Genomic DNA, 25998 nt, shown 5'->3' with positions numbered 1-25998 from the left:
AGAGCTGATAGAAAACTGGTGCCATTTGGAATCAGCAGGTGTAACTTGTGAGGCACCAAAATGAGTGTTGGCCAGTGTAATGATGTACCAAGTGGGTAAGATACAAAGCAGCAGTATCCTCAAGTATTCTAAAAAATTTTAACAACCTAACCTCTACCTTTGGCTTAATCAGAAACTAATGAAGAGATTTTGAAGTTGCTATTTCCTATTATTTCTTTTTGGATAAGTTGTAACCTATTCAGGTGTTTAATTTAATACTTTCAAATGCTGTTAATATAGTCTATCTGAAATAAAGTCATTATTTGCACCACCATCTAAAGTCATAAAGCCACAAAATGATCTAATCTGCCTAATAGACCATAGGTTTAAAAATGGTTTTTTTACCTTTTGATTATATCTGAGCTACTGTTAAGGAGACCAGACAATAAATCTCATCCTACAGCTATTTATAAGCTATCAACTCATTTGATCTGTTCTTGTAGAAAGCAAGTTTGCAGCGCAGGAGTTGTATTCATGATTTGCCCTAACTGAACATATAAATTATTTGCCTTACTTCTACCACTGAAACTTGAGCAAAAATCTGCTCATAGTTATCCCTATAACCAGGAGGCCATCACTTACTGGTATTGAAAAAATGATTTTCAGTTTGTTATACTCTGATGCAGTCAAGGCCTTTCTGATATAAAACTGCTTTTTGGCATTGTTAGCTGTTTTCTAAATTTGCTGTAAGGGTAAAAAATTTTTCCTCTTATAACAATGAGTAGTAATAATGATATGTCTGGTTAAATAATATGGGAGGAGGGAAGGAAACTGATATTTTAGGGTCTTGGGGATTTTGCATGTGCCTAATGTATTTTAACTATGGTGTGTCAGAATTTTTTGTAAACCAGTCTGGGCAGTATTTGTACTAGAATTTATGTGGAACTTTGTAAACTGGGTGAAAGTGATGTGAACAGAGGATCTTACACAGATCACAGTTGTTTTTATATTGTGGGCAAGGTCTTAGTGAGAAGAGTTCTTTGTAATACAATTGTTTAATCCCCGGGCAGGTGCACTTGTGATGACTGCAGTCTTTCACACATTCTCACATGTGGCATCATGGACTCGCCGATTACAGACGACATCCACATTAACCAGTTACCACTGCAAGTTGAATCGGCTCCTGAATACCTGTCTGAAATCCGCCCTCCTAGTATGTCCTCGGCAAGTTCAGGGTCAGGTCCCAGTTCCCCCATTACCATTCAGAAAAATCACAGACTCATCCTTACAGATCATGGCTCTGCACCAACTTTGTGAGTATTTTTATTTTGAAATATAAAATGTAATTACATTTTCATGTTTGCCATTATGAAATGGCTAACAGTGGTAAAAGGATTCCTTTATAGAGCAATTAGATTACCATACAGTTCTATATTGTAGGCAGTTGGTGATTCAGAGGAAGATTCTCAAAACTTTAATGTGGTTGCTAAACCAGTTCCAGTCAGTTTAGCGTTCATATATTTTAGCAGCGGATTATCAAAACTTATTTTCCGAACTTCCTAGCAGTCTCCGACTCTGCCATGCAAATGTATTACAACGAGGTCATTAATATTTAAAGGAGAACTCCGGGCGATTCCCTAAACTTGCTGTCCTATATTTCTGAGCAAAATTTTCTGGCAGGTCAGTTGTCATAACCTTATTTTATCTTAGGACAAGCAGGTAGCATATTCTCATATATGGGTGACATCATCCACTGAGCCCGGTATGGACAGAATGAAAAGTGAACTGTCACTTTAAGTTTTAAGAAACTTCACAACTGCATGCACCGTGCATGCGCGAGTGCCTTCCCGCCTGATGCCCGCTCATGGTACTTCAGTTCTTCGTTTTCCGCGGAATGAAGAAGTCTCTTTTGACTGGACTCTGTTCAGTCAGCATTGCTGGCCTGCTTCGCATTTCTTTTACATTGTTTTGTCTAGTTTTGGTGTTATATTTTATCTATTGTAAGTTTTTTGGGGGGGTTTTGTTTTTGTTTTTTTTTCCTAAAAAAAAAAAAAAAAAAATTGTAAATATTTATTTTCTTTTTCTAGAACCTCAGGTTTCGGTCTTGAGATTTTTTCCCTTGGTGGGGTTTTTGTTCACCAGTGAGTTTAATCTCGCTGACAAGATTTTTCCCATGTCGAAACCTACGATGGGGTTTAAAAAGTGCAGTAGGTGCCAGAGGTCTTTTTCGATAACCGACCCCCATAATTGGTGTCTTCAGTGTGGGCCCTGATCACCGAATTGATTCTTGTCTTAAGTGTTCCACCTTGCAAAAGCGCTCCATTAAAGCCCGTCGTATTCAACAGGAGAAGCTGTGTGGCTCTGCGTGGCTCTGTGTTGCTCTGCGTGGTTATGTGGGAAACCTTCAGAGTTGTCGCCATTGAAAAGTCGTGTATCAACATCAGGAAATCTTCAAGCATCGGGGAAGCCAGTTACCGAGACATCCTCTTCCCAGCAAGCATTGCAGGTCTCTACAACATTGAGTCTCTTGATGCAGACCACACACTAACGCCATCGATCTAAGGATCTGCAGATTGTCTCTCCTCCTAGGTGTGCATCCTTGTCCACCTGCTGCACCATAGGTACTGGCTGGTGAACCTTCAGTACTGGTACATGCTGCTCAGCAGGAGTCACAGGCCTCGACAGCATTGAGTCTCTTGATGCGGGCCAAAAGATGTCAATATCGCTCTGCTGATCTACAGGTTGTTTCTCCTATACGAGATGTGTCCTCTGCCAAAGCACCAGTATTGACACAACCTGCTGCACCAACGGTACTGGCTGTTGAGCCATTGGTACTGGTGCACTCTTTCTAGGAAAAACTCGATGAGTTCTTTCACACGGAACTTGCCACTGAACGGAACGGCCCAACCTAAACATACTGATCCATGGGAGCATCAAAATATTGCTCAGGGATTTTCTATGAGGCGTCATAGTTCTATCTCTCGACACCATTCTTCCTCCAGGCATGGTTCTTCACATCAAAGTTGTACTTCTCACCGTAAGCCCTTGTCTTCTGTGAGGCATTCCAGGCCAAGACATCGGAGTTCCTCCTTCCATCAACCTCCTATTTTAAAGAAGCATCGGAAAGTTCATCGATCCTCTTCTGCCTCTTCATTGGATCTGTATCAAAAATGTTGCAGGACTTCTTCTACTCATTTTCTCCCCAAAGTTTTCTCTGATTCTAAGTCTGACTTAGAGTGTGGTTTTTTTTCTTTTCTGAGTCTGTTGGTGCAGCACTTCCCCAAAGAAGATTCTCTCCTGAAGATGTCTCCTTTACTGCTTATATTAACCAGTTGTGCAAAGATTTGTTTGTTTCAGTGGACTCTGATGCTTCATTAAATGCTGAATTTCAAAATATATTGAACTTTCATGGAGGGGGGCGGGTGGAATCCTGGTTTGGGATGGGTCGTTATCTGGGCCACTGTGCTGAGGGGCAGCCAACCGCCAGGTTTCCAACACAGGAAGTTCTTAGATGTACTTGGGGGGGTATCCCCAACCAGCCCTTTTATTCCTAATTGCAGTGTAGGCCCAAATGATACCTCTGTTACCTTAGTGAGCTGGCTAGTTCTCCCCGCGGGGGGGGGGGGGGTTGATTATTTCTTTCTCCATCTTCCGCTAACTCTGTCTACCTGGTATAGATTGGGGAGAGATGAACGGGCCTTACCTCAACTGGCCTCCTTCGCCCGGGTTTGGTCCCTAGATATCAGGGAGGAGCTCTCCAACTGTTTCATGCAAGAATATTGCACGGGAGCGACTTGGAGGTCTCTTAATGCCCTACTACAGGAAATGCAGTTTAAGATCTTACAAAGATCCTATATTATGAGATACCATAGAGTCTGTGGAGGTCTGAGGAGTGTGCTCGCTGTAAGCATGTGAAGGGTTCTCTGATACATATGTTGGTTGAATGTGAGGAACTGTGTTCCTATTGGAATAGTATTTTGGAGACCTTACAGGGAGTGGTGCATTGGTCCATACAATGGTTTTATAAGATATTGGTATTGGGCCACGAGGGGGACTTGTCTGAACAGGGTCTCTCACAGGACCAATGCCAGTTTATTGCTATTGTCTTCTTGCTAGCTAAGCGCCATATCTTGCGAGTATGAATGGCTGAGTGTCCGTCTGTCCTGAGAGCCTGGGTTGGTTCCTTGCAGGAGATGGCAGTTCGGGAACTTAGAGTGGAATGCCGGGATCAGAGGACATGAAAAAATAATTATTGGGCCCTGTGGCATGAGTTCCTTACCAGCACGCTTGTGGAGGGATGATCCCGGGTGATACTTACAGCTGGGTGTGTCTTCTAGAGAGTTGTGCGGGGACAGAAATCAAACCTGTCTCCGTCCTTCTCCGCTAGGAGTCAAACCCATCCCCGCTGGAATCAAATCCATCCCCGCCCATCCCTATAAACTTCAGAAGTAGTTATTTCATTTAATTATGCTACTGAATTAAAGGCTCTGATAGAGACCTATTTACAAAGAAGCAGACACTATTAATTTGGAAATATTAATTGGGAAGAATACATACTTTGTAAACGGGTTTCTACCAGAGCCTCTAATGTAAATATAAAATATAAATACTCAGCTGTCAGCTTGAGGACTTCCTCTGCAGTTGGCTGAGGGACCCTTTTGCCAAGCTTGGCAGGCAGCAGTAGTGTCCCTGAGTCACAGATGCTGGCATCTCAGTGGCTCTTGGATGCTGCTAGTGACTGCTGTGCTTGGTAGAGGGGAGTTCTTGCCATATCTAGAGGAGGTCCTCTGCTGGCAGTGCTCGTGGGATCCCTACCAGCCACAGCAAGGGTCAGCAAGTACTTCAAAACTATAGAAATAAAACCAGAAATGCAATTTTTTTTCTTTTCAACACAGTACAAAGACATCTGCCATATACATTTCCCAAAGCTAACATATTTTAGTCAATAAATTCCGGTTTTTACCTCTGTTATCTGGAGACTTATTTTTCCATCAAGTTGGTCCCAGTTTCTTTTTTCTGCTTTCCCATCTTCTGTAAATTCTTCTGTTGCTGTCCACTGGTTCCTCCTACTATGGTCCAGCATTTATCCCTCTCTTATCCCCCGGACCATGTGGAGCATCTTTCACCCCTGCCCACCAACCCAATGCCCAACATTTCTCCAGCACCATGCCACATCTCTCCCTCCATTCCCTTCACCACTATGTCCAACATTCCTCCCTCTTGCATCCCTTTCAATCTGTCCCACTGTTCCCTTTCCACCACATTTCTCCCTCTCATCCATACCTCATTCCCACCCTATGACCAAAAATTATCCTTTCTTCCATTCCCCGTGTACACAATCATCTCTCTTTTCCTCTCACTGACAAACCCACACTCAATTCTCCCTTTCTATTCCCTCCCCCACCTCAGCATCTCTTTCCCTACCTTCCTCCATCCTCTCTCCCAAGTTCATGCCTTCTGTGTACAAAAACACACTCACTCCCCCCCTTCTGTGTCCCACGTTTGCCTCCCACATTCGACCCCTTCTGTGTCCCACGTTTGCGTCCAGATAACAGCAGAGGTTGGAGGCAGCTCGATCCGAGAAGCTCATCTTCTTTTCCTGCCTACAAGCACGAACATGTAGCCGACATTGGAGGGAAGAATTTGCGTCATGCAGCATGCAGGGCCTGTTTGGAAATACTGGCTGCCCTTGAGCTTGTGTCCTGAAAACTTTCTTTGTACGGCAGATCCATTTGGTCTCCACAAGCCACAGAATTGAGGATTTCTCTCCCCCCCCCCCCCCAGTTTTTTTTTTTAGGGGAGTTTGCAGTGATTTTTTGCTCCGATCCACCCTCCATGCCTCTCCCCGGTGTCTGGCACCGTCCAGCCTCTCTGCTGCTGCTCTTCCTGAACTGTTGGGTGGCGTGCCATGGCCAGTTCCACGGGGAAAGGGGCATCTCCATCCAGGACCACGTCTTCTGCCAGCCCATCTCCATCCCCCTGTGCATGGACATCGCCTACAACCAGACCATCATGCCCCTATATATTGAGCATTTTTCCATAACTGGCATCACCAAAATAAGGCTTGCAAATTCTCTGGTGCCTTTCCAGTTACTGTTACCTAGTAATTAACTGGACCTCCTGGGCCACACGAACCAGGAGGACACCAGCCTGGAGGTGCACCAGTTCTACCCACTGGTGAAAGTGCACTGCTCCCCGGAGCTCAAGTTTTTCCTCTGCTCCTTGTACACCCCAGTGTGCACGATGCTGGAGCAGGCCATCCCGCCATGCTGGTCCATCTGCGAACTGGCACGGCAGGGTTGCAAGGCTCCAGTGAACACAAGTTTCAAGTTTCTTTATTTTTGATATACCATCTATCAAAACAAATGTCTGGATGGTGTACAATATAAAAATATTGTAAGGGACAATTAAAAAGGTAAATAAAAGCAATATTTTATCAAATATTAAAAATACTAGACGAATTTGGATTAACGTACATGAGACGGAAGGAAAGTAGGGGAGGGAAAGGTTGTTTAAAATACATGGAAGTAAAATTAATAAAAAAGGACGGTAAATGGGGAGTGGCAAAAACATTAGGAGGGGAATCGGCTTCCAGTGGGCAAAACCACTCGGAAGACGTGGGGGGTGGGGGGTAGGTGTTGCTCTCAACCACCGCTCTCCCGCTCTACAGAGTGTCCAAGTACGCCACCTCCGACCAGCCTTTCCACTGCCCCCAGGCGCTCAAAGTGCCCGCCTACCTCAACTACCGGTTTTTGGAGAAGGACGGCGCGGCCCCCCATGAGCCGGTCAGAGGTGACGGCTACGTGTTCTTTGGCCAGAAAGAGATCTGCACACTACTCTGCACGCTGCACGTGACTGACGCGGAGCCTTCCCTCTGACGCCAGCTCTGACTTCGGGGGAAGACTTCCGGTCAGCTATATGTGCGTGCTACAGGCAGGAAAAGAAGAAGAGCCTCTCTGCACGAGCTGCCTCCAACCCCGCGGGATCCCCGAGACCCCGTTCCCATGGAGCTCTCTTCTCTTGGAATGAACCATAAAGAGAAGGATGGAAGGGGGATGGGGGTAGGTAGTTTGGGGGGGGGCGGACGGGGGGGGGGGATAAAAAAATCAAAAGTGGTTTCTATAATAATAATAATAATAATAATTTATTTCTTATATACCACTATACCGTGAAGTTCGAAGCGGTTTACATAAAGATACATTTTAACAGTACATGGGATACAAACGGTTTACAATAAAGATACGTTTAGTCAGTACATGGGATACAAGTGGATTACATGTACTGACTAAACATATCTTTATTGTAAACCGTTTACTATAAAGATGCATTTTGTCAGTGCATGGGATACAGGTGGGTTACAATAAAGATACATTTTGTCAGTACATGAGATTCAAGGTAGAAAGCTGGACCTCTACCACCACATGCAAAGGGGGGAGGCGACATGCAACCAACACACCGAAAGTCCCCAACAATGACCACCTACAGGTGCGAAATCAGCCTGTGCTCAAGCTCCTGAAAAAAAATCAGGGGACAAGCTAGCTTAAAGAGGAACAGTGTATATTGGTGTGGGAACTGTGCAGATGTTTTGTGCATGGACTACCCTTATTGGGGGGCATACTCTGTTACCTTCTCTTCTTATTTTTAGGTTGTGGTTTCCTCCCCTCTGGAAGGAGTAGAATTGTATAATGAAACGTTTTCTCTTGTATACAATGTTATACCTGTTGCTTGTTTTTTCTTTGTTGTTTCCTCACTGATGTGAAACTTAATAAAAATTAATTTTTTTTTAAAAAAAGAACCTTGACTTTTCTCTTACAAGGAGCTCAGTCATGCAGAACCTAGTCTCACCTGTTCATCTCCTTCGTTCCTCACATATTGAGTCAACCTATCCCTAGAGATCTTTTTCCATATACCTTGCAGTCTGTATTTCTTTTTCCATTTTTCCGTTTTTCCGTTGTACTTCCATTGAATTGCTGATAGCACGTAAGATCTCAGCTATTGTGACTTCAGTTGCATTCTTCCCTCCCGATTCCATGAGGAATATCTGTAATGCAGCAATTTGGTCCTCAGTTTATGCTTTCATGCTCACTTCTGTTTGGAATCTTTGTCCAGAAGAGAGGAGCACTTCAGCCAAGCAGTATTATAAAATTTATTTCCTTCATTGACCAACTCTCACTCCATCCCATTGCAGTAAACTAGGGAGTCCCATACGTGAGAATATGCTGCCTGCTTGTCCTAGGATAAAGCACACTTACCATAACAGGTGTTATCTGGAGACAGTAGGCAGATATTCTCACATCTCACCTACCTCCCCTAGTTGGCTTCTTAACTTGCTTACGGAACTGAGGTACCACGAGTGGCATTGGGCGGGAAGGCACTCGTGCATGCGCAGTGCAGGCAGCTGCAAAGTTTCTTAAAACTTAAAGTGACAATTCACTTTTCATACTGTCCGTACCGGGCTCCATGGAGGACATCACCCATATGTGAGAATATCTGCCTGCTGTCTCCAGATAACACTTGTTAATGGTAAGTAACTGTGCTTTCTAGTCAGTGCCTGAGTGCTGATTGGCTTGGGCATTGACAGAAAAGTAAGGCTTGACAGCTGAGATCTGCCAGAAAATTTTGCCACTGCCAAGCAACCCCCCCTCCCCCGACACCCTCTGCCCAGCAGCGGGAGAAATACCCACTCCATCCTGCTTCCATGCAATAACCCCTGCCCCCCACCCCGGCAGCGGGAGAGATGCCGGCTTCCTCCTGCCGCCATGCAACAATCCCCAACACAACCCACCGAAAGCGGAAAAGATTCCCATTCCCTCCCGCCACCATTCAACAATCCCTGACACCCCCCCCCCAACAGTGGGAGGGATGTTCTCTCCCACTGCTGCCATTATGCCCCCGACGACCCTCATCCCTACCCCCGGCACCTTCATACCTTGTTTATGAAGTCTGGCTAGAAGGATGCCTATCCCCTCTGGCCAGCAGGCCTATCTCTTCAAAATGGCAGGCCTCCCCCTCCCCTCCCCCCAGTGCATCCTGGAATGCACCGAGGAGGGGGCCTAAGGCTCTGAATGGCTCAGATGCCTAAGTCCACTCCCATATGAGGGGCAATTAAACAACCTGGGGAAGACCTGCCATTTTGAAGAGACAGGCCTGCTGGCCGGAGGGGGTAGGCATCCCTCCAGTCAGCCTTCGTAAACAAGGTAAGGGGGCGGGGAGGTTGTTGGGGGCACGACAGTGGCAGGAAGGAGTGGGCATCTCTCCCGCTGCTGGTGGGGCAGGGATTTGCTTGATGGCTGCAGAAGGGAATAAGCATGCATCCTTCCTGCCCATCTTTGATTTGGGGTCTTTTATTTTTGCACATTTATTCTATGCTGGTGCCAATCGCTATCACCAGTGATCGGAACATGCAAATTTAGTGACCCTCCACAAACCTCATTTACATGTGCAGATTTTAAGAATGACTCACCTTTTTGAAATCATTACAGTAGCGTCTGAGACAGCTGCCCCATTGGATTTTACCACAACCATTTGAGAATCTTCCCTTCAGTTGTTTGGGGAGACTAAAGAGGGGTAGGTCTGAGGTAAAGTGAGGCATCATGGTGCAAGCTATAATCCTTGGCTGGGGGGGTGACTTCTGTGTCAACACTAAATGAACAGCAGGTCACATGAACACAGCAAGGAAAGACCCCCTCCAATGTGTCACTCTAGTGCTATTGCATATTGTTGATCAACACAAAACTCTACAAATGTCATTCAAGACCTGTAAAGGAATTCTACCATACCCTATAGTACTAACTTCCATCCCACCTAGGGAAAGACAGAACTGTAAATATTGCAATGGGCAATAGAACATTTGATGAAGCACTAAGTAATAAATTTAAAACAAACTGGAAAAAATATTTCTTCACTCAATGTGTAATTAAAACTCTAGAATTCGTTGCAGTGGCATGTGTCAGCAAGCAAGGAGGCACCAGGAATGCCAGGCTTCGGAAGGAGATGTAGGCCCTCTTCCGGAGGGCAGAGGCTCATCTTCTGGCCATATCTGCAGCCCCACGTTGCCAGCATGCAAAACGTACAGGCAGACTTTCTCATGAGACAGACTCTGGACCCGGGAGATTAGTCTCTCTCTCTCTCTCTCTCGCAATGGGCGTTTTAGACCATTGTTGACCATTGAAACAGCCCTACGTTAAACCTCATGGTGACAGTGAGGAACAAAAAAATTCTGATTCTTGAGCCGCAGATATGAGCGAGGAAACACCAGGATCGATGCACTGGTTCAGCCTTGGCCAGTCGACAAACTGTACTTGTTCCCTTGGTAGGAAGAGTCCTAAGAGAAATGGCCAGGCATCAGGGACTTGTCATCCAGGTGGCTTCAGACTGGCCCAGGTACTCCTGATATGCGGATCTGGTGCACCTTCAGATCAATTCTCCTCAGAGGCTGCAGCAGCTTCAGGTTGACTCCTGTCTCAAGGTCCAATCGTCCTACCAGATCCGGAGTGCTGTGGTCTCAAAGCCAAGATGCCTGCCAGGTTTGCAGTTTATGCCAAGGGCTGGGATGCCTTCCAACAATGGTGCTACAAGGAGCAGCTGGACCCGGACATGGCTTCTGTATCAGCTGTACTGTCCTTCCTGCGGGAAGGGCTAGATATGGGACTGGTGGTTTCTTCTCTGAAGATGCAAGTGACTGGGGTTTCCTGTTTCAGGTCACAAAGTGACAGACTTTCTCTTGCCTTGCAAGCCAGCTGTGGTCAGATTCTTCAAGGGTGCTCTGAGATTAAGGCCTCTGGTTCACCAGACTATCCTTTCTGGAATCTGAACATCATGTTGGAGGGCTATCGTGTCCTCTGTTTGAGCCATCCTCATGGATCTTATTATCAAGACAGTCTTTTTGGTTGCCATTACTTCTGCATGGCATGTCTTCAAACTACAAGCTTTGTCTTGTAGGAACCCTTACCTGCATATTACAGAGGCGACATTTCATTGCAAACCGTCCCTTCTTTCTTGCCAAAGGTGGTTTCGGTGTTCCACATCAATCGGGAAGTTCGACTTTTGGCTTTTCAGCTCTCCGGTTCTAAGAAGAAGGACAAAGTCTTGAAGGTGCTAGATGTCCTGAGGGCTGTCTTATGCTACCTGGAGGTTACGAATGATTTTCGTCTTTCGGACCACCTCTTTGTTTTGAAGATCCAGCCAAGAAGGGGAGGCCAGCTTCCAAAGCCATTTCAAGATGAATCAGGTCAACTATTTCATCCTCCTACATTGTCTGCGGAAGTGAGCCTCCATTCACTCTTCGAGCGCATTCGACGAGAGGAATCGCCACTTCTTAGGATGAATCTAGGATGATTCTGCTGGATGAGATTTGTCGGAAAGTGACTTGGTTGTCACTTCACACTGTCACCAAATTTTATAGAGTGAACATGGCAGATCAGTTTTGAAGGCAGGCTTATCTCTCCCACCCAGGGTTTCGGGAACTGTTTAGGTATGTCCCTTGGTTCAGCATACCATCCCTATTGCACTGAAAAAAGATATTAGGTTATTACCTTGATATAATATCTTTTTCAATAAATAGGGATGGTAGCTGAAACCCCACCTATCTTTATTCATGCACCTGCTTGGACCATCTACTGCCAGTTATGGTAAATTGGAATACATTGGGCTAGATTCACGAACCTGCCCGATCGGGTCTGATCCGGGCAGGTCCAATGGATTCTTCAAAGTTCAATATGCAGATGAGGACGATCGGAGGAACACTCCCATCTGCTGGCACGGATCTCTGGTATGCGATCCCGACGCATGCGCAGACCATCTATAGATGGTCTGCGCATGCGTCTAGACCCATACAAGCCGCAACTTTTTTAAAAAAAAACTTTTTAGCCCAGCGAGCCCGTGGTTTTAACCCGCTTAAACCGTGGGTTAAAATCATGGGCTTGCAGTGTGGGGAAGGGCAGGAGAGATTCGGGGTGGCAGGCAGGAGAAAACCAGGGACGAGCAGGGTGGCGATTCAGGGTGAGCAAGCAGGAGAGATCGGGGCAGAACAGGGCAGCGATTAGGGGCCGAGCAGGCAGGAGAGATCTGGGGAAGAGCATCGGGGCGGCAGGCAAGTGATTTTCAGGGTGGCAGATAGCAGGGCATGCAGAAAGCAGGACTTCTATGGAGCTGGAGAGTCGGAAAGACGTTTTCGACTGGTCCTCAGCAGTCGCTTCTTGGGTTGATCGGCCAGCCCAGTCGGTTTGAAAAATTTTGTTGGTGATTCACGTTCCTGTCTACTTTGCATGCGTTTCTCCTCATTTGCATACACGGATTTGAAGCAGATCACAGGAGAGGTTAGTGAATAGTGCAGGAGGGAAATCTGGTCACAAACCGATCGGTACACGATCGGTTTGCTTTGTGAATCTAGCCCATTGTATATTGAGTGTATACTGTATAGTTCCCTAGGGGATTTACCCACAGTTGCTTGTGGCTTACTGTTAATAAAGATTGTTATTAATTCCTTGCCTTTTCATGACATGTTGTAAGCTGTGTTTCTTATATGAGCAGATCAAAGGCTTGCTGGGGAGGGGGGGGGGTCTTCTCCCTATTCTCCTTCTCCTGTTGTCTCTTGTAGGGCTGTCGCCAGTTTTGAAACTAACTGACTGGGGGCAGCAGAGAGCAGGGAAAAGGAGGAGGTGCTGAAAACAGTGATCAGTATCTCCTTCAATGGACTCACAGGAGCAAGACTCTTGGTTCATCATATCATCTCTGTCTACTGGAAAAGATATCAAGATAAGAACCTAATCTCTTTTTAATTGACTTGCTCAAGATCACAATGAGCCTCAGTGAGATTTGAACGGGCTTCCCTGGTTTGGTTGTTAACCTAGAAAAGGCATAAAACTAGAGTGGAGGATAAAACACAAGCCAGGGGAAAGGATGTGTGTGTGAGGGAAGTGGGGTTTATTTTTCAGTGTTCATCCAGTAAACACAATTTGTTTTAGGAATGTTTTATCAATGTTTATTGTTAAACCCTAAAGTTAGATATCAGAACACTTAATTATAATCAGGAATGTTACTATTCCTGTTTATTTAATATAAATTTCAACTTAACTGATGCAGTAATTGTGAGCTTTTCCTTTCCAGTTGTAGTGATGATGACGATGTTGCACCTTTATCTGCAAAATTTGCTGATATTTATCCATTAACCAATTATGAGGATGCTGAGGTTGTAGCCAGCATGAATGGAATCCATAGTGAATTAAATGGTGGTGAAAACATGGCCATGAAAGAAGAGGTATGTTTTAGTAATTTGATTTAGAATAGTTTCCTATTGGATGAAATTAACACATTAACGTGATTACATTTTTTGAGATTTTTTTCTTGATTTATTTTCAGTCTCCTCAAGTAAGCAGCACTAGCAGTAGCTCTTCTGAAGTAGATGACGAAGAAGCAGATGGAGAGAGTAGTGGTGAACAATCGGGAGTTCAGAAGGAAGAAATCATTCAAGGAAAAAGGATATTAAGGAAGGAGGAATCAGTAATGGGCAGCCCACCACCATCTTATCCTAGTCAGCAGGTAGAATTCTTTATGAATGTATTTTTCCATAGCTAAAATAGTTTTGGGTTTTTCCATTCTTGCTAATTCTAGGCAGGGAGCCACTGTGCAAAGTCTCCAAGGTTGTCTTTTTTCCCCCCTTTCCTCTCTACATATAGTCCTAGGTAAAGCAGTAAGTGTCTGTAAAAATTCATTCTCCACCAACAAGTAGAATGAATTAGTGCACAGGTGGGGAGGTAAAACCTGATGGTTTTGAGATGGGAATAGCACTCTTAGAACTTAGATTTCATTAGAAAACTGTTCTGTATCCCTTCCCACATGTTGCCCCTGTGGGGATACTCAGTTTTTCTTGTCTGCTCTGACAGTTGGCTATCTGTAGCTCTCTCACCTCTGCACATACTAGTTCTTTCCATCTTCATTGTTTTTTCACTTTTTTTCACACTCACACCTAAAAAGAAATATTTTTTTTAAATCTTCATTTAAAAAAATGCTTGTCTTAGACCCTCTGTTCTTCATTATGTCTAAGAAGAAGCTAGAAGTAAAAATGTATAACCATCACAAATGTAAAGGTCATCACAAAAGAATGCTTTTGTGCCTGTTATTTTCCATTTAGTTAAGCAAAAGGGCTACCTTTTCTGACACAGAACAAAGACGTTCCTATTGGTTTTGCTGCTGTCTTTAAATTACATTTTAAATTATGAAATGAAATATCTTTGTCTAAGATACCATAATGTTAAGAAAATTATACTAAGAATTTCAATCCATTTCCTTCCTATAGGCTGAACAAAGTCCAAATACTTGTGAATGTCATGTTTGCAAGCAAGAGGTTTCAGGTCTGACTCCATCAGCACTTGCAGCTGGACGTCTTCCAGCAGGCCATCAGTTTATGAATCCAGAAAAACCTGCACACCCTGCACTTCATCTTTACCCCCATATCCATGGACATGTACCATTGCATACTATTCCTCACCTGCCTCGCCCTCTTATCCACCCTAATTTGTATTCAACTTCACCCTTTGCACACAATAAGGTAAGCCTGGGAGCTAAGATACACTGAGAGAATTGTGCTAACATGCCTAATTTTTTTTTCACTGAAATAGGACTTAACGTTTTGTAGAATTTTGCCTATATGATGTCCTATATGCTTTCTCATCTGAAATACACAGATTTCAAGTACTAATATTTCAGTCCCTTTATTAATCTATTTTGAGCCACTGGTTCATGCTGTGGAGCAGAATCTGTACTCTTTAAATATATATTAACATTTTAAATTTGATAGTTACTTGAATCTATTATCAATAAATTAGTTTTATTTTAGCACCACAGCTCCTCTTAGAATATTAGCATGACTAGCTTTATATATGCCTTTATTTTGTACTTTAATATTTAGAGCTACTATTAGATTTCCAGTAAATTCATTTGATTACTTTTTTCCCAGTTTCAAGCCAGTTGGGCAGAGAATATTGACTGATAGGAAAGTAGAGGATTGTTTTAAAAGTTAAATTTTATAAATACTCACCACTGCTTTTTATTCTCCCCAATCTCCTACACTTTCTCCTTTTTTTCTCCCTCTTGACGTGAGTTTAATTGTCAGTTTTACTTTCACTCATTGTGCCAATAAGGGTTGAGAGACTGCAGAGGTAGCATTCACAGTCTCTGGGGCAACAAAATCCCAGCTTGATTAGTGACCCATTGGTAGCACTGAATATGTGTGTCCCAGAGTGTGAGTATATTGCCCCCTGCTGCTGCAGTGGTGACAGACAACATAGTAGAGACTATAGTAAAAAACAAAATTACAAAGTATATATATAAATGGATTAATGGGACAAAGTCAAAATGGATTTATCCAGAAGAAAACTTGCCTCACCAATCTGCTACATTTCTTGGAAGGGATGAAGAAACATGTGGATAAAGGTGAGCAAGATGAATTTATGCATCTCAATTTTCAGAAGGCATTTGACAAAGTACCTCATGAATTTGAAAGTCATAGGATAGGAGGCAGTGTTCTATTGTGAATTAAGAACTGGTTTAAAAGACAGAAAACAGAGAAGGTTAAATGGTCAGTATTCTCAATGGAGAAAGATTAAATAGTGGGATTCCCCAGGAATTTGTGCTGGGACTACTGATTTTTAACATTTTACAGATATCTGAAAGCGAGAATGAGTGAGTTAGTTAAATTTCTTGTTAAATCACAAGTGGATTGTGAAACATTGCATGAGGACTTCATGAAACTGGGAGACTGGGCCTCCAAATGACAGATGATAGTTAATGTGAGCAAGTTCAAAGTGATGTGTGTAGGAAACGCATAGTGAGGGTAAGACGCGCCCCTCCCCTGCCCTCTTCTCCGCCCCCCCCACACCGCCCCAGTGTATGTGCACCCTTTCCCTGTCCCATACCTTTTTTAACTTAATGCGGTGCGAGCATCAACTACAACCTGCTACTTGTATTGGCATCAGCTCTCCCTGACATTACTTCCTAGGCGTGAGAACAGGAAATAATGTCAGAGGGAAAGCAGATGCTGATGTGAGCAGCAGCTTGGAGTTGCTGCTCGCGCCAGTGAAGAGATAGAGGTACGGTGGGGGGGGGGGAGTGAAAGTGTTCTCGCAGTGGGGAGAGGAGTGGGAAGGAATGGGGGGTGGAGAGGAGTAGGGGTACCAGTACTCTCACCAAGACTGCACCTGGAGCGGACCGCCACTCCCTCCCCCCTCTTTTACTATGCCACTGCGTGTAGGGAAGAGGAACCCAAGCTATAGCTACATGATTCAAGGTTCTGCACTTGTAGTCATTGTGCATGAAAAGGATTTAGGTAACATCGATAAGGTGAAACCTACTGCTCAGTGTGCAGTGGTGGCTAAAAAAGCAAATAGAATGTTAGGAATTATTAGGAAAGGAATGGAGAACAAAATTGAATATTCCAGTGCAATAGGGATAGTATGCTGAACCAAAGATCTTCCATCCATTCCTGTGAGTCCGTTGCAAGAGATATTGATCTGTTTTCAGGACCTCCTCCTCCTTGCTCTGCTGCCCCCAGTCAGTTATTTCTTCTGCAAGTGAGCCTGCAGGAGCAACTTTGATCTGCTCAGTCATCTTTGTTGTATTTTGTGGTTTTGTCCCAGTACAGCTCCAGTGACTGCCTAGCCTGTGTGAGAGGAGCAGACTTTGGTCTGCAGGTGGATCCTGCGTGGACCTGCTCAGCCAACCTGCTTGAACTGTGGAGCCTGGGGGTTTCTCCCCTTCTGTTTGCTCACTCCTTGACTTGATCAGGAATGCTAGCACAGGCTGTTCGGACACCAATTGCGTTTCTTTGGAGCACACACATTGTGGGATGCATTTGAATTCTGGTCTCGGGGGTAGAGGCTCAGTCCAATAGAGGCCTGATTTGCAGCTGAAGATTCAGAAGAGGCAGCTTTCCTGGTGACAGAGGTCCTTTCCAGTTTCCAGCTACCCTTAGGCAGACTACAGCACTCCTTCCCAGCATCTGGTCTGTGAGTAGGGCTGTCACAGCCCACAGGACAGTTTGTGGGGGGGAAGAGGGGGTTCTGAATTTATAATCATGTTATGATGTAACCTTGTTCCCCCACACCAAAAATCCTAAAATTGCTGATTTGGCTGTTCTCCAGTGGAGTTACAGCTGAGTTTTTTCAGCGGGAAATCCTGACAGTGGCTATCTTGGATTTTTCCCAATTTGAATTCTGAGTTCTCAAACTTCTTCAAAAAGCCTTATTTTCAATTCTAAACACCAGGGATGGAGTCCTCAGGCTCCAGTATCATGACTACATGTAAAGTTTGCTGGGCACTGCATGTTCCGAGTACAAGATAGGGAGGCAGGGACCTTGGGTTTAGCCTCTGACCATCTCATTAAGGCTGCCAACAGATTGTTGACAGCTGGAGTCCTGGAATGCGATGCCAGTACCTAGTAAGAGCATTGATGGCCCCAAATTGAAAAGAAAGTGCTCGAACCTTCCTCTTGAAGGGATTTCTTGGTCCTCTATGCATTTTATGCCTGATTTTATGAACTTGCTCTGGCAAGCCTATGTTGGAGGTGCTAGCACGTCTTCTGGGTTAGTTAGAGTGTGACCGGCCTCGCAGTCTTATAGTCCCGCATCTGTTCCACTAAAAAGACCTGTGTCTTCCCTGGACTCCAACAGTTGGTCAGATGGGGGTTATTGAGGATTGAGGTTAATGTGGAAAAGTGCAAAGTAATGCATTTAGGCAGAAAGAACAAGAAACACAAGTATAGAATGTCAGGTGCAACTCTGGGTAAGAGCGAACAAGAAAAGGACCTGGGTGTACTGATAGATAGGACCCTGAAACCGTTGGCACAATGAGCGGCAGCACAAAGAAAGCAAATAGAATGTTAGGCATGATAAAGAAAGGAATCACGAGTAGATTGGAGAAAGTTATAATGCCGCTTTATAGAGCAATGGTCAGACCACACTTGGAATACTGTGTCCAACATTGGTCTCCCAACCTAAAGAAGGCTATAAAACTGCTGGAGAGGGTGCAGAGATGAGCAACAAAGCTAATAAAAGGTTTGGAGAACTTGGAATACGAGGAACGATTTAAGAGACTGGGCTTGTTCTCCCTTTAGAAAAGGAGACTGCGAGGGGATATGATTGAGACTTTCAAAATACTGAAAGGAATTGATAGAATAGAGCAGGAAAAAAAATTTACAATGTCCAATGTGACACGGTCAAGAGGACATGGATTGAAGCTAAGGGGGGACAAGTCCAGGACAAATATCAGGAAGTTCTGCTTCACGCAACGAGTGGTGGGCACCTGGAATGCTCTCCCAGAGGAGATTATTGCAGAATCCACCTTTCTAAGATTTTCAATCTCTTCATCTTCTCCTTCTTCTTACAAACAGGGCAGCTATACATCAACCCCTCAACTCGCCCTGCGGAACAGATTCCAGATTCTTCAGGAAGGAACTGCCGATGAGGAACAGGAACAGGAGCAGGCCCAACACACAGCTCCATCTTCAGGGACAACTGACCGGCTCCCCCCAAAGAAGCGCAGAGTAATAGTCATCGGGGATTCCATGCTGAGGGGCACCGAGGGACCAATTTGCAGACCGGATATGCAATCTAGGGAGGTCTGCTGTCTGCCTGGAGCCAGGATACGAGATGTCACCGCCAGTCTGGATAGACTACTCACGCCCCGAGACCACTTTCCTATGCTTCTTGTCCACATAGGAACCAACGACACTGCCAGGAACACACCGGAGACCATCACCAGAGACTTTGGAGCACTGGGTGAGAGGCTGAAGCGGACAGGAGCGCAGGTGGTTTTCTCATCAATCCTCCCAGTTAGGGAGAGCCAGAGATAAACGTATCCTGAGGACGAACGAGTGGCTACAGGGATGGTGCCGGGATATGAACTTCGGATTCCAAAACCATGGGGAAGTGCTACAAGGACTTCAGGGACCAGACGGACTCCATCTGACCAGTAGGGGTAAGAACGTCTTCGGACACCAACTAGCCCGCCTGCTTCACAGGGCTTTAAACTAGGTAAGTTGGGGGAGGGTACCCATTCACATATTAGTGCAGAAAGGAATTATCCTGATGAGGTGAGTCGAAACTCCTCTTCCATGTCCAAGGTAAGTACCCACATTGCAAACAGTTCTTTGGGAGTCACACTGACTCGGGTAGGATACGCCTCACAGGGACTTAGCAAACACAAGATATGGAGGGCCATGTATGTCAATGCACACAGTTTAGGTAACAAAATTCTAGAATTGGAGGCTGAAATAAGGAATGCCGACCTAGATGTGGTGGCAATATCTGAAACTTGGTTCACGGACTCACATGGGTGGGATATGGCTATACCGGGCTACAATCTACTTCGTCAAGACAGAGAGGGCAGGTTAGGAGGGGGGGTAGCTCTATACATTAAAGAGGACATCAAAACCACCAGGATCACAGATGTCAAGTACACCGGGGAGTCCCTCTGGGTAAACCTGGCAAGAGGCAGAGAAAAATGCCTGTATCTAGGTGTGGTATACAGACCCCAAGACAACTGGAAGACATGGACGCAGAATTAATTGAAGACATAGAGAATATCACTCTACGAGGAGAAGCTGTACTGCTAGGGGACTTCAATATGCCTGATGCAGACTGGAACTCATTTTCAGCGACAACCAGCGGTAGCAGGAGGCTCTTAACCTCCATAAAGGGAGCACATCTCAAACAAATGGTAACGGAGCCCACTAGGGCCCAGGCGATCCTCGACCTGGTACTCACCAATGGGGAAAGCGTCTCAGAGGTCTCAGTAGGAGATACGCTAGCCTCCAGCGACCACAACATAGTATGGTTCAACCTTAGGAAAGGCTTCCCTAGATCAAACACGAAAACAAAGGTACTCAATTTCCGGGGCACAGACTTCGCACGCATGGGAGATTTCGTCCATCAGACGCTGCAGGACCAAGCGGAGACCGATGATGTGTAGAAGCTAAGTGGTTAACACTGAAATCAACCATACATGAAGCAACTAACCGCTTCATAAAATCAGTAAATAAACGACAAAGAAACAATAAACCCCAATGTTTCACCGCGGAGATCTCGCACCTCATTAAGGAGAAGAAAAAAGCGTTTCTCTCCTACAAGCGCACAGAGAAAAGAGAGGCAAAAGTAGAATATAGGACCAGGTCTACAGCGGTCAAAATGGCAGTTAGGGAGGCAAAACTTCGAGTGGAAGAAATTCTGGCAAAAAACATTAAAAAGGGGGACAAATCCTTCTTCAGGTATATTAGTGACAGAAAAAGGAACACAGGCGGGATAGTACGCATTAGAAGACCGGACGGAAGTTACGTGGAAGCAGATTCCAATAAAGCCGAACTACTGAATGAATACTTCTGCTCAGTCTTCACCTGTGAGGCACCGGGACACGGTCCGCAGTTGAAGGCAACACAAAGCACAGAAGACCCGTTTCAGAATTTTGAGTTCACACCAGGTGAAGTTTACAGTGAACTGGCAAGACTCAAGGTGAACAAAGCCATGGGACCAGACAATTTGCACCCAAGAATGCTCAGAGAATTGAGCGATGTCCTGGCGAAACCGTTGGCTGAGCTATTCAATCTCTCCCTAAGTAAGGGGAAAGTTCCCCTGGACTGGAAATTAGCTAATGTCGTTCCTCTGCATAAAAAGGGTTGCAGGGCAGAGGCTGCGAATTATAGACCGGTGAGTCTCACATCAATAGTGTGCAAACTCATGGAAACACTAATTAAAAGCAAATTGGACACGATCTTGAATGAAGGGAATCTTCGGGATCCCAGTCAGCATGGATTCACCAAGGGTAGGTCCTGCCAATCCAATCTCATCAGCTTCTTTGACTGGGTAACAAGAAAGTTGGACTTGGGAGAGTCTTTGGACGTCGTGTACCTGGACTTCAATAAAGCTTTTGACAGTGTCCCACACCGCAGGCTGCTAAGCAAGATGGAATCGATGGGGTTAGGAGAGACACTAACTGCATGGGTCAATGATTGGCTGAGTGGCAGACTTCAGAGGGTGGTGGTTAATGGTACCCTCTCTAAAACATCGGAGGTGACCAGTGGAGTGCCGCAGGGCTCGGTCCTGGGTCCACTCCTTTTCAACATATTCATAGGGGATCTGACTCAAGGGCTTCAAGGTAAAATAACACTATTCGCCGATGACGCCAAACTATGTAATATAGTAAGTGAATGCAGTTTACAGAATTATATGGCGCAGGACCTGCTTACATTGGAAAGTTGGTCCTCAACCTGGCAGCTAGGCTTCAATGCTAAGAAATGTAACGTCATGCACCTCGGAAGCGGAAATCCATGCAGGACGTACTTCTTGAACGGAGAAACTTTAACTAGGACTTCAGCAGAACGAGATTTAGGAGTAATCATCAGTGCAGACATGAAAATTGCCAATCAAGTGGAGGCTTCATCTAAGGCAAGGCAGATATTGGGTTGTATCAATAGAAGTTTCGTCAGCCGAAAGCCTGAAGTCATAATGCCGTTGTACAGGGCCATGGTGAGACCTCATCTGGAGTACTGTGTGCAATTCTGGAGGCCACATTACAGTAAAGATGTGCGCAGAATTGAATCGGTTCAACGGACGGCCACCAGGATGATCTCGGGGCTCAAGGGTCTCTCGTACGAAGAGAGACTGAACAAATTGCAGCTCTACACTCTCGAGGAACGTAGGGAGAGGGGAGACATGATCGAAACATTTAAGTATCTCACAGGACGTGTCGAAGTGGAAGATGATATTTTCTTTCTCAAGGGACCCTCGGCCACAAGAGGGCACCCGTTCAAACTCAGGGGCGGAAAATTTCATGGCGACACCAGAAAGTATTTCTTCACAGAGAGAGTGGTTGATCATTGGAACAAGCTTCCAGTGCAGGTGATCGAGGCAGACAGCGTGCCAGACTTTAAGAATAAATGGGATACCCATGTGGGATCCCTACGAGGGTCAAGATAAGGAAATTGGGTCATTAGGGCATAGACAGGGGGTGGGTAAGCAGAGTGGGCAGACTTGATGGGCTGTAGCCCTTTTCTGCCGTCATCTTCTATGTTTCTATGTTTCTATCTCCTTATGAGAGGCATAGAGGGATATGGGTGACTAAAATTACGCCAGGTGTACACATGGCTGGGCCTCCGTGTGTGCGGATCGCCGGACTTGATGAACCGAAGGTCTGATCCGGAGATGGCAGTTCTTATGTTCTTATGATCTAAACACTTTGCCTTTTTCCCAGAGCAAAACCTCAGTTAAGGATGATATAGTTTTGAGTGAAGTGAACCAGGGAGTAAATGCTGCTGTGGACCATGGCAAGGACCCCTCAGTTCACAGACTGTTCTAGTCTGCTGCCCTTATGGACCTCCTTATAAATTTGATCCTCCTCAGCCTACTACCCAATGTTCTCTGCTAAGCGGAATCCATTCAGAGGTTGCAAACTAAAAAAACACCACGAACACCTCTCACATCAAGCAACATTATGGGGCAAAGACCTAAAACAATTGCTTTCGCCCACCACTTAAAAGGAATTAAGGAAGCGCCTAAAAACATACCTATTCTGAAGTACCTAGACAACTGACCCGCACACCTCTCTCAATAACGGTTTTCTCGACCTATTACTCACTCTCTTCTCTCTTAAGTTCACTCATTTTGTACCTCTTGTAATCTTTTGTAAACCACATAGAACTTCACGGTATTGCGGTATATAAACTGTTATTATTATTATTATTATTCTCAGCCTACTGCCTTTCTGTAGCATCCAGATATGAAAGTCCTGATTTCTGAGCACTGGGAGAACGCTGAAGGCTCCCTTAAGGAGGCAAAAGCCATGTCTAAGTTATATCCTATGTACCCGGAGTTCCAGCAGATGTTTGCTATGCCTAAAGTGGACTCTTTTGTGGCTCAAGTGACAAAGAGCACATCCCTTCCCAGTGAGGGAGGAGTGATGCTCAAGGATAATCAAGATCGCAGGCTGGACATGTTGCTCAGAAGGCAGTTTGAGGCCTTGACTCTGGCAGTTAATGCTGCTGCAACAGCCTCCTTTGCTGCTTGGGCATTCTAAATTGCGTGTCCCAGGAGGAGCTTCTTCAGCTGCTGCTGGTGGGAGTGGACTATGTGGCTGATGCTCTGTATGGCCTGCACAGGGTAGTGGGCAAGATATCTGCTTATTCTGTGTCTGCCCGCCGGATTTTGTGGATCAGACATTGGGCTGGGGACTCCACATCCAAAGCCACTCTCAGCAGGCTTCCTTTTAAGAACAATATGATGTTCGGCCAGGGATTGGATGATCTCATGGTTAATGTTCAGGACCGCCCTCCGAGATCTCTTCTGGACAGCAGACCTCAGGCTGCGAAAGGGCAATCCCGTAGGTCCTTTTGAGGCTCACGCTGTTCATGCCTTTTTTTCCTTTGGATCCTCTTCCTTTGGATCCTTCCTTTGGATCCTTCCTTTGGATCCTTTCAGAGCGCATGACACAGATTCTCTAGGATTAGAAAGTCCTAGGTCTCCACCTCATGTTCAGGAGGGCAATCCAAGAAATCCCTGTGATGCCAGGTCTCCAGCCCCTCCATGCAAGATAGGAAACATAGAAACATGATGGCAGATAAAGGCCAAATGACCCATTCACAGTAGCCATTATATCTTCATTTCTCTAAGAGATCCCCCATGCCTATCCTACGCTTTCTCCACCAACTGTTCTGGGAGACTGTTCCACACATCTGTAAAAAAGTATTTCCTTAGATTACTCCTGAGCCTATCATCTCTTAACTTCATCCTATGCCCTCTCATTCTAGTGCTTCCTTCAAATGAAAGAAACATGCACATTTATTCCATGTAGGTATTTAAACGTCTATCATATGTCCCCTCTCCTGCCTTTCTGCCAAAGTATTGAGATCTTTAAATCTGTCCTCATATGCCTTATGATGAAGACCTCTGGACTGACTCCATCTTTTTGAAGGTGCGGTTTCTAGAATTGTACACAACATTCTAAATGAGGTCTCACCAGAGTCTTATACAGCGGCATCAATACCTCCTTTTTCCTACTGGCCATACCTTTTCCTATGCACCTTAGCATCCTTCTAGCTTTCGCCATCACCTTTTCAACCTGTTTGGCCACCTTAAGATTATCACATACAATCACACCCAAGTCCTGCTCTTCTGTCGTGCACATAAGTTCTTCACCCCCTAAACTGTACCGTTCCTTCGGGTTTTTGAAGCCCAAATACACTACCTTGCATTTCTTTGCATTAAATTTTAGCTGCCAAATTTCAAACCATCCTTTAAGCTTTGCTAGGTCTTTCTCCATTTATTCACACCACCCAAGGTGTTTACTCTATTGCAGATTTTGGTATCATCCGCAAAGAGGCAAATCTTACCCGACAGCCCTTCAGCAATATTGCTTATAAAATGTTAGAAAGAACAGGCCGAAGAACAGAACTTACACCTCTGATAACATCCCTTTCCTCTGTCGTCTTCACTCAACCAGTTGCTGACCCAGCCCTTCACTTTGGAGCCCATCCTGAGGGCACTCAGTTTATTTATTAGACGTCTGTGTGGAACATTGTTAAAGGCTGTGCTAAAATCTAAATGTACCACATCTATCACACTTCCTTTATCCAATTCTCTGCTTACCCAGTCAAAGAAATTGATCAGATTTGTCTAACAAGACCTACCTCTAATGAATCCACCTGATTCCAGAAACTTCACCATTTTCTGGAGGCACTGGAAGTTATTGCAACCAATCAATGGGTGCTAGAGGTTATCAGGAATGGCCACAAGTTAGAGTTCACCCATAACTCTTTCTGCCTGGTTTGAGGACTCCCCATTAGGCAAATGGAAAGAGCTGCCCAGGTCCAGGTGACCCTAAGCAGATTGCTGAATATTCAGATGATCGAACGGGTGTCAGATGCAGAATAGTGCTCTAGCAGATGCTCAATATACTTTGTCATGTCCAAGGCTCCGATGATTGGAGGCCAATGCTAGACCTCAAGTACATCAATGTGGCACTCAAAGTGCCCCCTTTTTGGATGGAGATGCTTCAGATGGTCATTGCATCTGTATAGTCAGAGGGATTCCTGGCAGCATTGAACCTGATGGAGGCATATCTACACATCCTCATCTTTGAGGATCATAGACGTTTCCTGCAATTTTGTGTCCTGAACAGCATTTTCAGTTCACGGTTCTGCCCTTCGGTCTTGCCACAGTTCCATAGACCTTCACCAAGGTGATGGTTGTGCTAGTGTCCCACCTCTGCAAAATGGGTTGGCTTGTCGACCCTTATATGGTGACTGGTTCATCAGAGCCTCCTTGAGGGAGGAAATGGAGAGAGTGGTCTAGGCTGTCATGGTGACACTTCAGAGTATGGGCTGGATTGTCAACTTGAAAAAGAGTCGATTGCAGCCAGTTCAGTCACTGGAGTACCTAGGTGTCAGATTTGATATGGAGAAAGGCCAGGTATATCTTCCAGAGGCATGCAAACAGAAGCTTTGGGACCAAATTTTCTCTCTCCTGGCACAAAAGAACCTGTTGGTCTGAGACTATCTTCAAGTTCTGGGTTTGATGGCTGCTACAATAGAAGTGGTACCTTGGACCTACAACATTCCCTTTGTCTCGCTGGTCCTCGCAGAGGGACTCTCTGTATGTTCTGCTGCCCTGGACGACAGCTGCCCTCTGCAGCATGGCATGATGACTACATCCACAGTCGACCTCAGGGTTGCCTTCAGATTGACTCTTGTACCATGCTGACAACGCCTTTTAGGCTGGAGAGCGCATTACGAGGACCATCTGGTTCAGAGGCTGTGGTCTCTGACTCAAAGTCATTGGTCCATCAGCAGACTTGAGTTCCAAGCCATCTGACTTGTACTGAAACAGTTTCAACCCTAGCTAACAAACAAGGCGGTCACAGAGTGTTTTTGGACAACACAGCTGTGACATATGTCAACAAGCAAGGAGGCACAAGGAGTGTTGGGCTCCAGAAGGAGGTGATGTCTCTCTTCCATTAGGTGGAAGCTCATTTTCTGGC

At 45.2% G+C, this 25998-nt stretch overlaps 1 protein-coding gene across 4 annotated transcripts in view; it reads left to right on the top strand.

Moving 5' to 3' along the window:
• FAM193A (family with sequence similarity 193 member A) overlaps positions 1 to 25998 on the top strand; it is a 382414-nt gene that overhangs the window by 231776 nt on the left and 124640 nt on the right. For all 4 annotated transcript variants that reach the window (XM_033950625.1, XM_033950616.1, XM_033950602.1 and 1 more), the window contains exons 11-14: positions 1050 to 1292; positions 13087 to 13237; positions 13339 to 13518; positions 14276 to 14527. In XM_033950625.1, coding sequence (XP_033806516.1) covers positions 1050 to 1292; positions 13087 to 13237; positions 13339 to 13518; positions 14276 to 14527 — 826 coding nt within the window. The remainder of the gene's footprint in view (positions 1 to 1049; positions 1293 to 13086; positions 13238 to 13338; positions 13519 to 14275; positions 14528 to 25998) is intronic.

This window comes from Geotrypetes seraphini, chromosome 1 (genome assembly GCF_902459505.1).
Source record: "Geotrypetes seraphini chromosome 1, aGeoSer1.1, whole genome shotgun sequence".
NCBI classification, from domain to species: domain Eukaryota; kingdom Metazoa; phylum Chordata; class Amphibia; order Gymnophiona; family Dermophiidae; genus Geotrypetes; species Geotrypetes seraphini.
The sequence above is the reverse complement of the archived record's forward strand: the minus strand, read 5'-3'. Positions and strand labels throughout refer to the sequence as shown.